At 33.8% G+C, this 13,809-nt stretch overlaps 1 protein-coding gene across 3 annotated transcripts in view; it reads right to left on the bottom strand.

Annotated features, from left to right (window-relative positions):
- The window catches only part of SKAP2 (src kinase associated phosphoprotein 2), a 200,941-nt gene that overhangs the window by 176,604 nt on the left and 10,528 nt on the right, over positions 1-13,809 (bottom strand). For all 3 annotated transcript variants that reach the window (XM_038004762.2, XM_007981821.3, XM_038004764.2), the window contains exon 4: positions 3,774-3,881. In XM_038004762.2, the coding sequence (XP_037860690.1) occupies positions 3,774-3,881 (108 nt within the window). The remainder of the gene's footprint in view (positions 1-3,773; positions 3,882-13,809) is intronic.

The raw sequence follows: 13,809 nt of genomic DNA, 5'->3' as shown, positions 1-13,809 counted from the left end.
AGACACCAGGACAATAAATGACTGTTTTATATTTTCAGCTTCATTTTAGCCTACACCCTAGAGGTTCCAGATTTTTATCCACAAAGTGATTATGGTCTAGGACTGAATCAGATTTGTAACAAACATCTATTGGGATCCTTCGACCTATCATTGACGGGCAGAGCCAATATATGTCTTCTAGCTCACTGAATCTTTTCAAAACCTTACCTTAGGGACTTTCCACAGTGCTATATAGTTAGAAGCTTTCTTTCACAAATGACAAAAATGAATGAAAAATGATTTCAGAATAGAAAAATGGAAACCCAAGTAATTATATAGTGTCTAAAGTCTACTCTGTATCTACCCACCTTAGTGCCTAAGCATTTTAACGTGTACAGAAAGGGATATTCTTTAAGGTTGTAAATCTCATTATCTCTAACTTTATCTGATTACTGACATGCACCATTTATATTGACACTCCAATATATCCGGCCACATGATAGCATAAAACTTCTAACGGTGATCTACAATAGTCTAGAAACTATTATGATTTGTTTTTTTGTTTTCCAGAAAAAAATCAAGCATAAACTAATAAATTGAAACTTCTAATAAGTATACTTTCTTCTAAATAGAATATCAAAATTAAACTCTAACAGCAGTCATGCAATCATTTATAAATAAAATATAGACTCTTATTCTTTTTCCTAAAAAGGTAATTTGGCATGTCATTCTCTCTTTTTTTGCTATTGGTCTCAAAATGCAGTTCTTCTCAAAAAATATAAAACATAAGAAGCATTTCCAAAGAGGGAAAAGAAAAATTTACAAAGTACAATATTTTTATGCTACGAGCTATACAAAAATCTGTCACCATCTATGTTACAATTCTAGTCATCAATAAGGTACTTTTTTCCAATGTACAACTCAAAAATCAATTATATCAACTCTTTTGTATAGAGAAGCAGCATACCTTTCAGGCAACTAGTATTAATGAGTAGACATGACTATAGAATCTCCATCTGTTTCTCTGACAAAGCTGTGGCTACTCTAGTCTCTCATTGAAATTCCATTAATCTGGTGTACCAAGGTCCAATGCGAAAATCAAAACTGCATCTAACCCTTTATCAGCTCACAATAACCTACAAGTGAACTCTGCCTGTTAGCATGCAGCAAGTTATGATTTTGCTATCAATCAGGCAGTTGGCCAATAAAAAAAAAAAAAAAAAAAAAAAAAGACAGGCTGAAAACAACATACCTGGCAGGGTTTGGAAACTTGCGTTTTGCTGTTTTCATCCCCATTCGATTTCTATATGGTGCCTGGACCTTGTGAGATTATACATTATTCTTCTTGGCTGTGATTTAATTGCTACTAGCAATCAAGTCGAAGCATCACTGAAGTGTGCTTGAATTTCATTAGAAGATATAACTTATGCTACTTTCCTACAGTACCTAATAAACCATAAAGAAACCAAAACACATATGGCTTGAGGGAATAACTCGAAAATTAGGTGGCCATTTGGGAACTGAGTGAACTTTTGAACCACAGGAACAGAGAAAAAGAAATATTAAAGCAAAAGATAGACTTAGAATGCACATAGAGATGTGCAGGTTTGACCTTTTCGGTACCTTGAAAATTACATTAGCATTATGAAAAATACATATCATGTTTAGAGCTTATAGCCCATCAAAGTTCAGATACTTTGTTAGTGCCTACCATAAGGTAAAAGTCAAAAGGACAAAACAACAATCTGATTTGACAAAAGGCCGTTTGGTGACCTATGCTAATTTGGTTATGCTTATCATTAAATGCATTATCTTTTTTATAATTAACACATTATTAGACTGAGGTCCCATGATGAAGGAAATTTATTCATCAAAGGAAAGAGAACACACACAAAATCTAAGGTGAAGGGAAAAAGACTGATACATTGAGATGGTATTTTACAGTGAATATTAAATGTCCAAGTAGTAGTTTAAAAATGAATTTTAATAATGATATTCTTAGAAGAAAATGTGAAAGTATCAAAAATAGTATTATTTATATATCAAAAATGAGTAATACTACAGGTTAGTTTTAATCTACTCAAGAATTGCTTAAACACTAAAGAGTAGGCACTATTAACAAAAAATTTGATGTTACATATAAATGTTATTAAGTAATATTTAAAATCAATAAAACAACCTTTTAACAACAAATCTTTTAGTGTATTTCCTGAATATTTGGTTATAAAAATATATGATAAATTATTTACTCTTAAAAAGAAAACACAATAATGTAAATGCACTATAATTTAATAATAATTTATTTTTTCTAACAAGCTACTAGAGGATTTCTGGCTCTCATAGATATTTAATTGTTGAATTTCTTTTTAGGTTGCAAATTTTTCAAGATACACATAGCACTCCCCTGAATATCAAAATATTTACGCTATTTTAAGAAACTATGTACATATAGTCCATGAATATATTCTGTGTATATCTCTCTTAGTATAAATATTCTGTCTGTGTTTGTGTGTATACACACACATATTTATATATACCAGCATTTTACAGAGAAATAAAGCAATTGCAATGCGTCTGAAAAATAGTACCACTTAAATAATAATTCATTGTTTTGCCTGAAAATATTATTTATTTAATTATAAAACATTTTCTAGTAGAAATGCTTTTGAAGATGAGGTTGGAAAGGGTAATACTCTGTTTTGGTGAAGAGAAAAGAAAAGTTTATCTCTTTAAAAAATAGAAAGTGAATATAACAGCAAAAAAAAATCCCTCCCTTTAAAAAAAGAAATTAAATGTTTGCCAAAGCATAACATTCAACATAAAATAGATATGACTATTATTGCTACACTTTGTACAAAGTTCTGGATATAAAAAAAGATTGTTTTGTACTGAATCAGTGGTTAGAATGTTTATCACTTATGCATGTACTTGACTTATCCCCGTTCTGCAATAGACATAATTTTATACCTCATAAAAGCAATTTATGTTTCCAAAGGGAATAATCTGGATAACATAAAATGTGAAGTGCTCTGTTGCAGGAAGCATATTTTCATTCAGCAATTGTATTTAGAGATGGAACTGCACAGTTTGATCGTCACATAGTGGCAGAAGGTATTATTCATTTCTATGTCTATGTGAAACTTTGAGTGCTACAAATTAACACGCATGACTAATTTATCAATACACAGTCTTAATTTATAACTATATATTACCCTTATAAGGTTTCTATAATGGAGATATACTCAATGGCTATAACAGAGAAAGTACATACTACACTAAAAACAAGTTTCATAACTTTGGCAACATTCAATAGCTTTTAGAAATTACTAAGAGATAAATTTATTACTAATTCAGTCAACAAACACTGCAATATTACTGCATAATATGGGGCACTTTTAAGTGACAATCATAAAAATGAAAATGTGTATTAAAAGAAGCATTTTATAAAAACTTGTCTCAATGTGAAGATAAAATAAATAATACAATAAGCCTTTAAGTAGCACAGTAAAATTAAGCAAGAATCTGATAATATTAACTGTTACTAATAATATTCATATGATGATACACGCACTCTCTCAAAAATTTTAGTAAAGAAAATTTCCAAGAAAAGCCATTACATAATTAGGAAAACCTTACTAGAACCACTAGAGAGAGCTCTTCTGTTCCTTAAAAGGTTTTAGTAAAGGTAAGTTAACCGAAGTCTCTATGTTCATCTGCTTTCTCATAAAAATACCACCTATATACATAGCATTGTTTTGTGTGAGTGTCAGAGTTATGTGGGAAATGTCACATACCATCAGAGGGGGCTTCATCGTCTTTATCGTATCGTTCTGAGGCTAATGAAATAGTGTCTGGAGGCCCAGCAAAAGGGTCATCATATTCTTCCCCATCTTCTGCATCACCTGTTAAAAAAAAATCAGAGAAATGCCTTTTATACTTTAGCCATTTAAAGCAATGTTACTTAATGCTAATGTTACTTTGTTAGAAGAGGTAAATTTTACTTACTACTAAATTGAGTCATTGTCACAGAAAAACAAAGAAAACTTTTAAAACTAGGTAAAAACAGGTCTTATTTTAGTTTATAGCCATTGTAACCTAGATATAGTAAGAGTTTTTGAAGGTCATTATACAATTGCTTATTATTGACACAAAAGAATACAGTCTAAACTTATGATGATCTCTACAAAGAAGAATCCAAAAAGTAGAAACAGGGTAAAACAGAGTGTAGTGTATATCCAAACAAACAAGCAAAACCAAAATAACAATAACAACAACAACAAAATCCAGGAAGCACAACAGAAAACACAATACAAGTAATTCCATTTACCTACTTAATAATTTGAAAAATTATGATGAGAAACTAATAATGAAGCTATATGAATATTTTGTATTTTCATTAAAATAACAGGATTAGAGAGGATTAAAAATAATCCGTTGCATTTTCCAGAGCACAAATCTTTTATAGAAAAAACTGCTTTAAAATTTTCATAATCTTTTGAAATTCAAGTAAGGGTAATTTACAAACTATATACTTTCAGTTTCATTCAATGGTATGTTGTTATTTTTTAATGTTCTGGCCAGTTTCCTACTTGATTTTCAAATCCTAGGTTGGTTGGTCGATTTTTTGATTGATTTTTCTATTTTAGGCTAATTAATCTCCACGAGATCTTGTGGTTTCAATTTTTTCCATGTAATCATTTAAAATAATTTTTTTAAAAAACACAAATATTTGCTAGCCCAGTTACACATAAGCATTCATTTCTCACCCAGATTTCAAAACAAAGAAAAATGTATGCTTAATTCCATATTATTTGGCTGTTGAATTCAAGTTACATGACAGAAAAACAGCCACCTCAGGGATTACCCAAAAAGCACAAGGAAAATCCCCACTAGAACTGCAGAGTAGCTACAGTATTACTTTTGAACCACAGTTCCTGGCAGATCCAGATTAAAGCTACTTGTCTCTCCAAAACGGTATCTGTGTCCTCTGACACCCATTTGATGGGTGTCACCCTATTTGTTACCACATTTTTGGTAGAGAAAATAGCCTCTTTCAAGACAACACTGTCCAAATAATTTTTTTTTAAATACATATTCCTCTCTATTTCCTTACAGTTTTGTCACTTCATGAGCAATTGTCATCACAGAGACATCTCTCATTAAGACGACAAGGGCAGAACATAGAGATGGCTATATTGTCATTCTTAGGGATTCCACTACTAGGTACAGTAAATATGGTGATGTTACTCCCACAGTTAAAATTATAAGGAACACATAAATACTACTCATTCTTTGGAACTTAATTTCTTTTTCTTTCGAGATATTCAAAGTCCTTTTCAGAACACTCAGTGATCCCTTACGATATTTCTCTTATGAAAAGAAGAGTGCTAGGCTGGTGGCAGTACTCACGCCTGTAATCTCAGCTACTCAGCATGCTTGAGGCCAGAGGGTCACTTGTGGCCAGGAATTAGACACCAGGCTGGGATAGCAAGACCACACCTCTAAATAGAAATAAAAACAGGCCGGGCGCGGTGGCTCATGCTTGTAAACCCCAGCACTGTGGGAGGCCGAGGCGGGCAGATCACAACGTCAGGAGATCGAGAACATCCTGGCTAACACAGTGAAACCCAGTCTCTACTAAAAATACCAAAAAATTAGCCAGGCGTGGTGGCGGGCGCCTGTAGTCCCAGTTACTCAGGAGGCTGAGGCAGGAGAAAGGCGTGAACCCGGGAGGTGGAGCTTGCAGTGAGCCGAGATTGCGCCACTGCACTCCAGCCTGGGCGACAGAGCAAGACTCCGTCTCAAAAACAAATAAAAATAAAAGTAAAAACAATTAGCCAGGTGTGCTGGCCTGTACCTGTAGTCACATCTGTGAGAGGCTGAGGTAAGAGGACCACTTGAGCCCAGGAGTTTGAGGCTGCAGTGACCTATAACTGCACCACTGCACTCCAACCTGGGCAACAGACCAAGACCCCATCTCTAAAAAAATAATTTTTTAACAAAAGAAGAGTGCTCTGAATTCAAATATAAGGTAGGAAGGAACTTCATAAAGTGCTAGTAAAAATGTTTTGATCATGTTACGACAGTTCGTGGAATACGTACCAGTAGGGATCAAGAAATTCTCAGTTACTCTTAGTGGTTAGGGTATCTTTACATTCTTAATGAAGTTATGAATTTTTGTGGTATGAATTTTCTAAGAATATTTCCTATCTCACACAAAAAATCTTGCTGCAAAAAAAGTATTAGGATACTTCAAAAACATCACTAGAACTTAGCATGTGGCGTATTTTGCTATTATGACTCTTTAAAAAGAACAGTAAAACCAAATAATAATAGCAAAGATTTTGAAAAAAAATTTCAGATGTTCAGGTTTAAATTATATTAAATTTTGTGTGGAAGTAAATAGAAAAAATTAAAACTTAGTTTTTAAAATTAGAAGTAGTTTATTATCCTTTGAGAATATCCATTAATATGTGTATGTATATATGTGTATATACACATTTATATACACATACATTCACACAAATGCAAATGCCATTCTTTATTCAATATGTATAAATATATACATACATATCAAAAGTTCATTACTAAAGCTATAAACTCAACAATATCTAATATGAGTTCAGAGTATTTATTCTACACAAATTGATCACTAAAAGGTGAAAGACCTGTTAGCCTTTCATGGATTAGTTTTTATTAAAGTCATGGTTTTGACTTTTATAGAAAGTTACGGTTTTGTTTTTATTTAAAAAATAGGCCGGGTGTGGTGGCTCACACCTGTAATCCCGACACTGTGTGAGGCCAAGGCAGGTGGATCACTTGAGCTCAGGAGTTCGAGACCAGCCTGGCCAACATGGCAAAACTTGCCTCCACTAAATATACAAAAATTAGCCGGGCATGATGGCAGACACCCGTAATCCCAGCTACTCAGGAGGCTGAGGCAGGGAGAACTGCTTGAACCCGGGAGGCGGTGAGCAAGATCGTGCCACTGCAGTGGGCCAAGATTATGCCACTGCACTCCAGCCTGGGCAACAAAGTGAGACTCCATCTTAAAAAATCAAAATAAAAATAAAATGCTTTGGGGTTATATATTAAAATGAAATTGTCTTCAACTAACCCATTCTAAGAATTGCAGCTTACTGCAAGTATTTAAAAAAAAAAAAATCAGTGTGATGTTTATATTTACCTAAGACAAAATGAACTAAGTACTGGCTTCATTTCTTCATTTCTTCCTTATTTTTTTTCTCCCCATAATCCTTTGAATTAACTCAGAAAGCAAAGAATCTATATGTTATATATACAGGGATAGCCCCTTTTTAACCTGCGTATAGTTGAAAGGACACATCATTTTTCAAGATGGTCTTCTTCATCTTACTATTGTTCCAGTGATGGTCCATCCCTTTTCCTCCCCTCTAATTTTTTTTCAACCTAATAAAGAGTAAAAGTTGCAGTCTTATAAGGAGTTTTAACTGAACACAGGGTCGCTGTTGAGTAGTGCAAAGCATTTTTCCTCCCTAGGGCTGAGTATTTGTAGTTTTAAACCTGCAAAGACTTCTACAGATTAAAAAAAAAAAAAAAAAAGTTCAACGTGCATTTATGTAATACAAAACTAAACTCCAAATCAACAACAGGCATCAGGTAAATATATCCAATACAATTTACAGACATAAGTGAAAGCATTACAGCCTAATCACACACCTAAAAGAAAAGCACACTCAAATGAAATGTCTACAGAATCATTAGTTGGCAGCCATTCTATTACAATCACACATAATGTCAGTGGTGCCGTGAGCCTGTGCCACTGACAATAGCATAAATTTTGCATCTCATTTCTGTGGTCATAAAATTAATGATCAGTTTAAAAATACTTATTTGTAAAAGTTATTACGCAAAGAAAAGACATGAATGTGTCCCTGTTATGTACTCACAAGGATAATTATGGGGTTGTTGCCCATTAATACTGTTTCTTGTTTCCCTAGAAAAGCATTTGATTTATCCCACAACTTTCAAAAGTTTAATTAACGATACAAAGTTAACAGAATAAAAGACAATGATCCAAGACTTACCTTCCTATAATTTCAGTAGTAACAAACATTGCAACAAACTCAAGGTTTAATCATACTACAGCAGCATATTTTTCTGAAAAACATTTTTAAATTTATACTAGCTGGGATCAAATTACTATTAGCCATTCTTTTTAATATGGTTCATTATCAATTAACATTTTCCCAAATGCCTAGAGATGTAGCCCAACAACTGAACAGTCATAATCTCTACAACCATTGAAGCTGATTTACCCAATTTGTTGCTTGTTTTTTCAAAACAGTCCTATTTTAAACACAATCAGGTAAACAGGAAATGAAGTAATATACAGGTTGAACATCCCTAAATCAACAGAACTCCAAAATGTTCCAAAATCCAAAACTTTTTGAGTGTCAACATGACAACACAAGTGGAAAATTCCATGCCTAACATCTTTGCTTTCTGATGGTTCAATGTACACAAACTTTAGTTCATGCACAAAATTACAAGGTGCATATGAAACATAAATGAATTTAGTGTCTATGCTTAGGTTCCATCCTCAAGATATCTCATTATATATATGCAAATGTCCCAAAATCCAAAATCTGAAACACTTCTGGTTCCAAGAACTTTGGATAAGGGATACTATTAAACCTGTACCTAAAATCTGAGTGATAACCATTCTTTCTCACTGAAAGACAAACAGGGGGAAAAATTACTCTAGTGAAAATAAATTAATTTCTAATTCTCTACTTAGTTCACTTGTCTAAACTAATATTTCAAGTAATAATATATAACTAAATTTACATAATTAAGCATTTAACTTGTCATTTCTTCAGGGAAGTTTCATTCTTAAGGCTTTGAAGGATATAGGTCACTGAAAAGAAGATTCTCCTCATAATTCTTCTACAGTAGGAGGGCTAATTTACAGCATGCAAATACTGAAGACAACTTCTGGCACGAAACTGGCGCAGAGCTTTAAAATAAGAATACCATTTTTCAAGCACTGCCTGTGAAATATACTCTACTACTATAGGTCCCATCATTTCAAACATGCTTGAGACATTTGTACAAGGCCAATGGTGGGGGTAGGTGATAGAAGGAAAAAGCTGTGAATTATTTCCTCAGATTTCATTGTGGAGTTATCATTCAACAGAAAACACACTATGTTAGGAGCGGTAATAAAAGGAAATTAAACATCATTCAAACTTCAGACTTTTCTGCTATTCTTATTCTGCTATTCTCAGTCCATTAATAAACTTAAGAAACAGTATGAACAAGAAGGTAAAAGGAAACTGCTTTCTAAGTAAATCTATGCATATTTTACAATATCAATAAAATATTAAGGCAAAACCTTTTTTTTTTTTTTTTTTGACAATTAGAGCAAAAAGATTTTAAAGGAGAAAATGAGACTTTTTAGCTGTAGCACCTGAAGCAATATATTCCCCTTTTTCAAAACTGTAGACACCAGGCCAGGCATGGTGGCCCACGCCTGTAACCCCAGCACTTTGGGAGGCCAAGGTGGGAAGATTACCTGAGGTCAGGAGTTCGAGACTAGCCTGACCAACATGGTGAAACCCTGTCTCTCCTAAAAATACAACAAATTAGCTAGGCATGGAGGTAGATGCCTATAATCCCAGCTACTCGGGAGGTTGAGGCAGGAGAATCACTTGAACCCAGGAGGTAGAAGTTGCAGGGAGCAGAGATTGTGCCACTGCACTCCAGCCTGGGTGCGACAGAGTGAGAGTCCATCTCAAAAAACAAACAAACAAACAAACAAAACAAAACTGTAGACACTAACATTTTACAAATTTGAAAAAAAAGTCTCATGAAATATTTGACTAATGCTAATAAATACGCCCTTCTTTTAATAATTGATAATTTCCCCCAAATTGTTTGAAAACCGAATTTATGAATCAAGATTAACTTAAATCTTCTTGACAAATAAAGTCGAATCTGAAAATACGCAATAATATTTATTAAACACCTACTATCTACTTTCACATTATCTTATTTCAGTAAATCAGTCTACAAAGAAAGCAATCACACCTAAATCATCTTTGGAGAAAACCGAGACTAATACATGATCAAGACACAACTACAGGCAAAATTTTTTTATCATGTACTTAATATATACAGCATTAGAAAATTCTAGTTAATAGTCCATAACAGTATTTACTAAATAGTAATATATTCTCATTGCAAAAATAATTATTTCAAGTCACATTAAGAGACCTATGACCTTGTTATGTGATAGAGAACAATGTTGAAATAATCACATAGCGTAATTCCAGTGCATGAAGCCTAAATTCCAGAGGATACTTTATAGTATGAGGCAATATGGCAAGTAAAACACTAAGGTTAGAAACTAGGTTCTTCTGTTGGCCGAGCACGGTGACTCATGCCTGTAAGTCCCAGCACTTTGGGAGGCCAAGGCGGGTGGATCTTTTGAGCCCAGAAGTTCAAGACCAGCCTGGGCAACGTGGCGAAAACTCATCTCTACAAAAAAATACAATACACAGGCAGCGTACCTATAGTCCCAGCTACTCAGGAGGCTAAGATGGAAAAAGGATCACCTTAGCCTCCCAAAGGAGCTGAGGGAGGCTGAGGCTGCAGTGAGTCATGATCACACCACTCCACTCCAGCCTGGATGACAGAGTGAGATCCTATCTCAAAAAAAAGAAAAAAAAAAAAGGAAAAAGAAAAGAAAAAAGAAACTAGGTTATTCTGTTACATACAATACTTTGAAGGATATAAAAAGGAACTATCTGTTCTAGATAAAACCAGCAATATTTCAAATGAATAACAAGGACTAGACTAAGCAAGAAGTGTTCTAGCTAATTAGATTCAAATCTTTCCTAAGTACAAGTAAAATTAAGGAATTTAGAAAATCAGCTGATAATTATTCTAAAGATGCAATCTGTCAGATCTCTTCAATAGAGGAATCAAGACTTGCACATATAAGGATAAAACAAGAATTTTAATAAATTAAATGAAAAAGAAGGTTGTAAAACAATAGCTTTCTATGGAAATTAATATAAACAATTGAAACATTAGCTTAATACACAAGCTTCAATAACTAGAAACCACTGTAATAAAATGAGTTTCTACCAGTGTAAACTATTCTCACCCAAAAAAATGGAAATATCAAAAAAAATCCTAAGATCTATGCAGCCTAGTGTTTCAACTACCATATCAACTCAATTAATTTTAAATTTTAAGAATCGACAGCCAGGCATGGTGGCTCATGCCTGTAATCCAGGACTTTGGGAGGCTGAGGCAGCTGACCTCTTGAGCCAAGGAACTAGAAAACAGCCTATGACACATGGCAAAACCCCGTTTTTACAAAAAAAAAAAAAAAATTAGCTGGGCATGTAGGCAAGTGCCTATAGCTCCATCTACTCCAGAGGCTGAGGTGGAAGGATCACTTGAGCCTGGAAGGCGGAGGTTGCACTGAGCCATGATGGTGCCACTGCACTCCAGCCTGGGAGGCAGAGTGAGACCCTGTCTTAAAAAAAAAAAAAGAAATACCTCAAACTGTAAAATCTATATTGTTAAATCTCAGGATGAGAGATTGTATAGAGTAGAAGGGAAGGATTTGTGAGGGAAGTAAGGAAGGATGATACACATCTGTGTGCATTAGAGAAACTAATAACTTATTAAATATGAATAAATCTGCATTAACTCTTTTTATTTAAGAACTCTCTACCTGGTCCTTTTTTTCCCCCCAACAGTGACATCAAAATGATACTTAACTGTCATTTAAAATATATATACACATACATGTAAATAAAATAAGGGTGTAAAGGTAGAAAGGAGGAAAAAGGTTATGTTCACAATGTGACCCTACATTGACTACAGAGAGAGAGAGACAAGAGGGAAGAGAAAGGACGGAAAACAGCCAAAAGGAATTCTGCCCAGACCTCCTTGTATAAAGATAATCCAAAACCTCAAGGGGAAAACGCAAGGTGGAGAATAAGGCAACACTCCCAAAACATACTTAGAATTGAATTTACTCAATGTAGAGACCTGAAAACAAATTCCTATTTTTAAAAAGAGATGTACTATATCTTGAATAATTACTTTGCAACTATTAGGTCTGTACCCTTTACTATGCCTAACAAAGTACAGGAACAGTCTTTTTAGAACAAAGCTGAATATACTTTGAGTATACAATGGCATAAAAGTACTCAGCTCATATTTCTCCAAGGTATACACCTAATTCATCTACAGGCTTACTTTTGAACAGGCATTCTTCATAATTAGTTAAAACTCAGTACAGCAGTATTGAACTACAAATGACTTATTGAGAGGAAAATGATTATGAGCAATCCCTAAATTCTATGCTTTTTGAACTCCTATTTTATGCTCATTTTTCAATTTCTATCAAATACTATATAAATTTCCATTCTCTTTAGAGACAAAGAATGTATCTCAGTAATGTAATTTTAATATCCACACACCTGAACGAATTCTAAAACAAAATACCAAAGGAAAAGTTTCTACACTATTACTGATCCATATGCAATTACACAATTGCTTCATATCATGCTTTTTTAGCTTAAAAATTTTAAATGCACAAATAATTAAACCACAAAGCACAATGCAAGTTCAATAATCACTGGAAATAATATGCCTTTTAAGAGAGGCAGAATCTGATATCTAATATTCTTCCATAAAGTATACTATATAAGTTATCATAATTAAAATGCATAAATTCATTTCTACATTCATCTAAACAAAATGCAGCAGAATTAAACCCATAGATTAGGATTTCTTGTAGAGCACAAAAAAAGTGGGTACTTGCAGGTAATAGTTTCCTGCTCATTTCTTTATTTAAGTGTTAAAAATCTTAATATGAAAAAAAAATCTCTTCTCATTCCCTTCAATCATACCAATCTTGATGATCTAATGTGAAAATAAACTGTGACTTCCTTTTAATTGATTTTAGGTTTGTCTGGTTAACTACTTTGTTTATTGAAACTGTTACCACCTTCCCACTTATCAGTTGGCACAAATATGATTTACTCTGGGATCCGTTAGCTTCAGTTAGAAGATGCCACACTGTGTGTCTTCCTCAAATCCGGAACCTAGCTCCATGGAGGTTAACTAACTTTATATTGTGACCCTCACACCAGTATCCACAAGCTGTACATCATAACCTATGAATAAGTATCATGGAAGTAAGGGCCACACCCAGTTTCCCTTAAAGAATTGAATATATAAAGTAGTAGGAAGTTCCTATACCTTTCCTGATCTGTTTTTCAGTCTGCTAAGCAGCTGTCTCTCAAATCTAGAGGGAGACAATCAGGTTATCAGCATTCTCACATATTTCCAAAAAAATGAAACTGAATTCCCTTCTTTAAAAAATGTCTATGGCCCCTATGTATTCATATCAAAATAACCACAAGGAAAATAAAAACTTTCACTTGAAAAAGATTTTATTGTTTGTTCTCAAACAAAAATTTATACTGTTTTCAAAACGTCCTTCAAAAACATTACCTGTGAGCACTCAGCCACAGGCCCTTCTCCTACCACTATAAAATAATCTCTGTAGTGATAAATGGCAGTGGGTTAATATCTCACCTCTGCTTCACCAAGTTATTCCATATGTAATTTGAGGTTTTCACCTTTCCTGACAAATTTCTGCCACAATGTACTCTAAGAAACACAAAACCTAAGAATGTTAAGTGCGTAAGATTTCTGCATCGGAAGACTGTGCAGAGTAAATTCTGGATATACTGTTTAATTTTCTTCTCAGCAGGGGGAGCTAGCACTCTCATCTTGAAGGTCTAAGTACACATTATA

This window comes from Chlorocebus sabaeus, chromosome 21 (genome assembly GCF_047675955.1).
Source record: "Chlorocebus sabaeus isolate Y175 chromosome 21, mChlSab1.0.hap1, whole genome shotgun sequence".
Taxonomy (NCBI): domain Eukaryota; kingdom Metazoa; phylum Chordata; class Mammalia; order Primates; family Cercopithecidae; genus Chlorocebus; species Chlorocebus sabaeus.
This window is presented reverse-complemented; position numbering and strand designations above follow the sequence as displayed.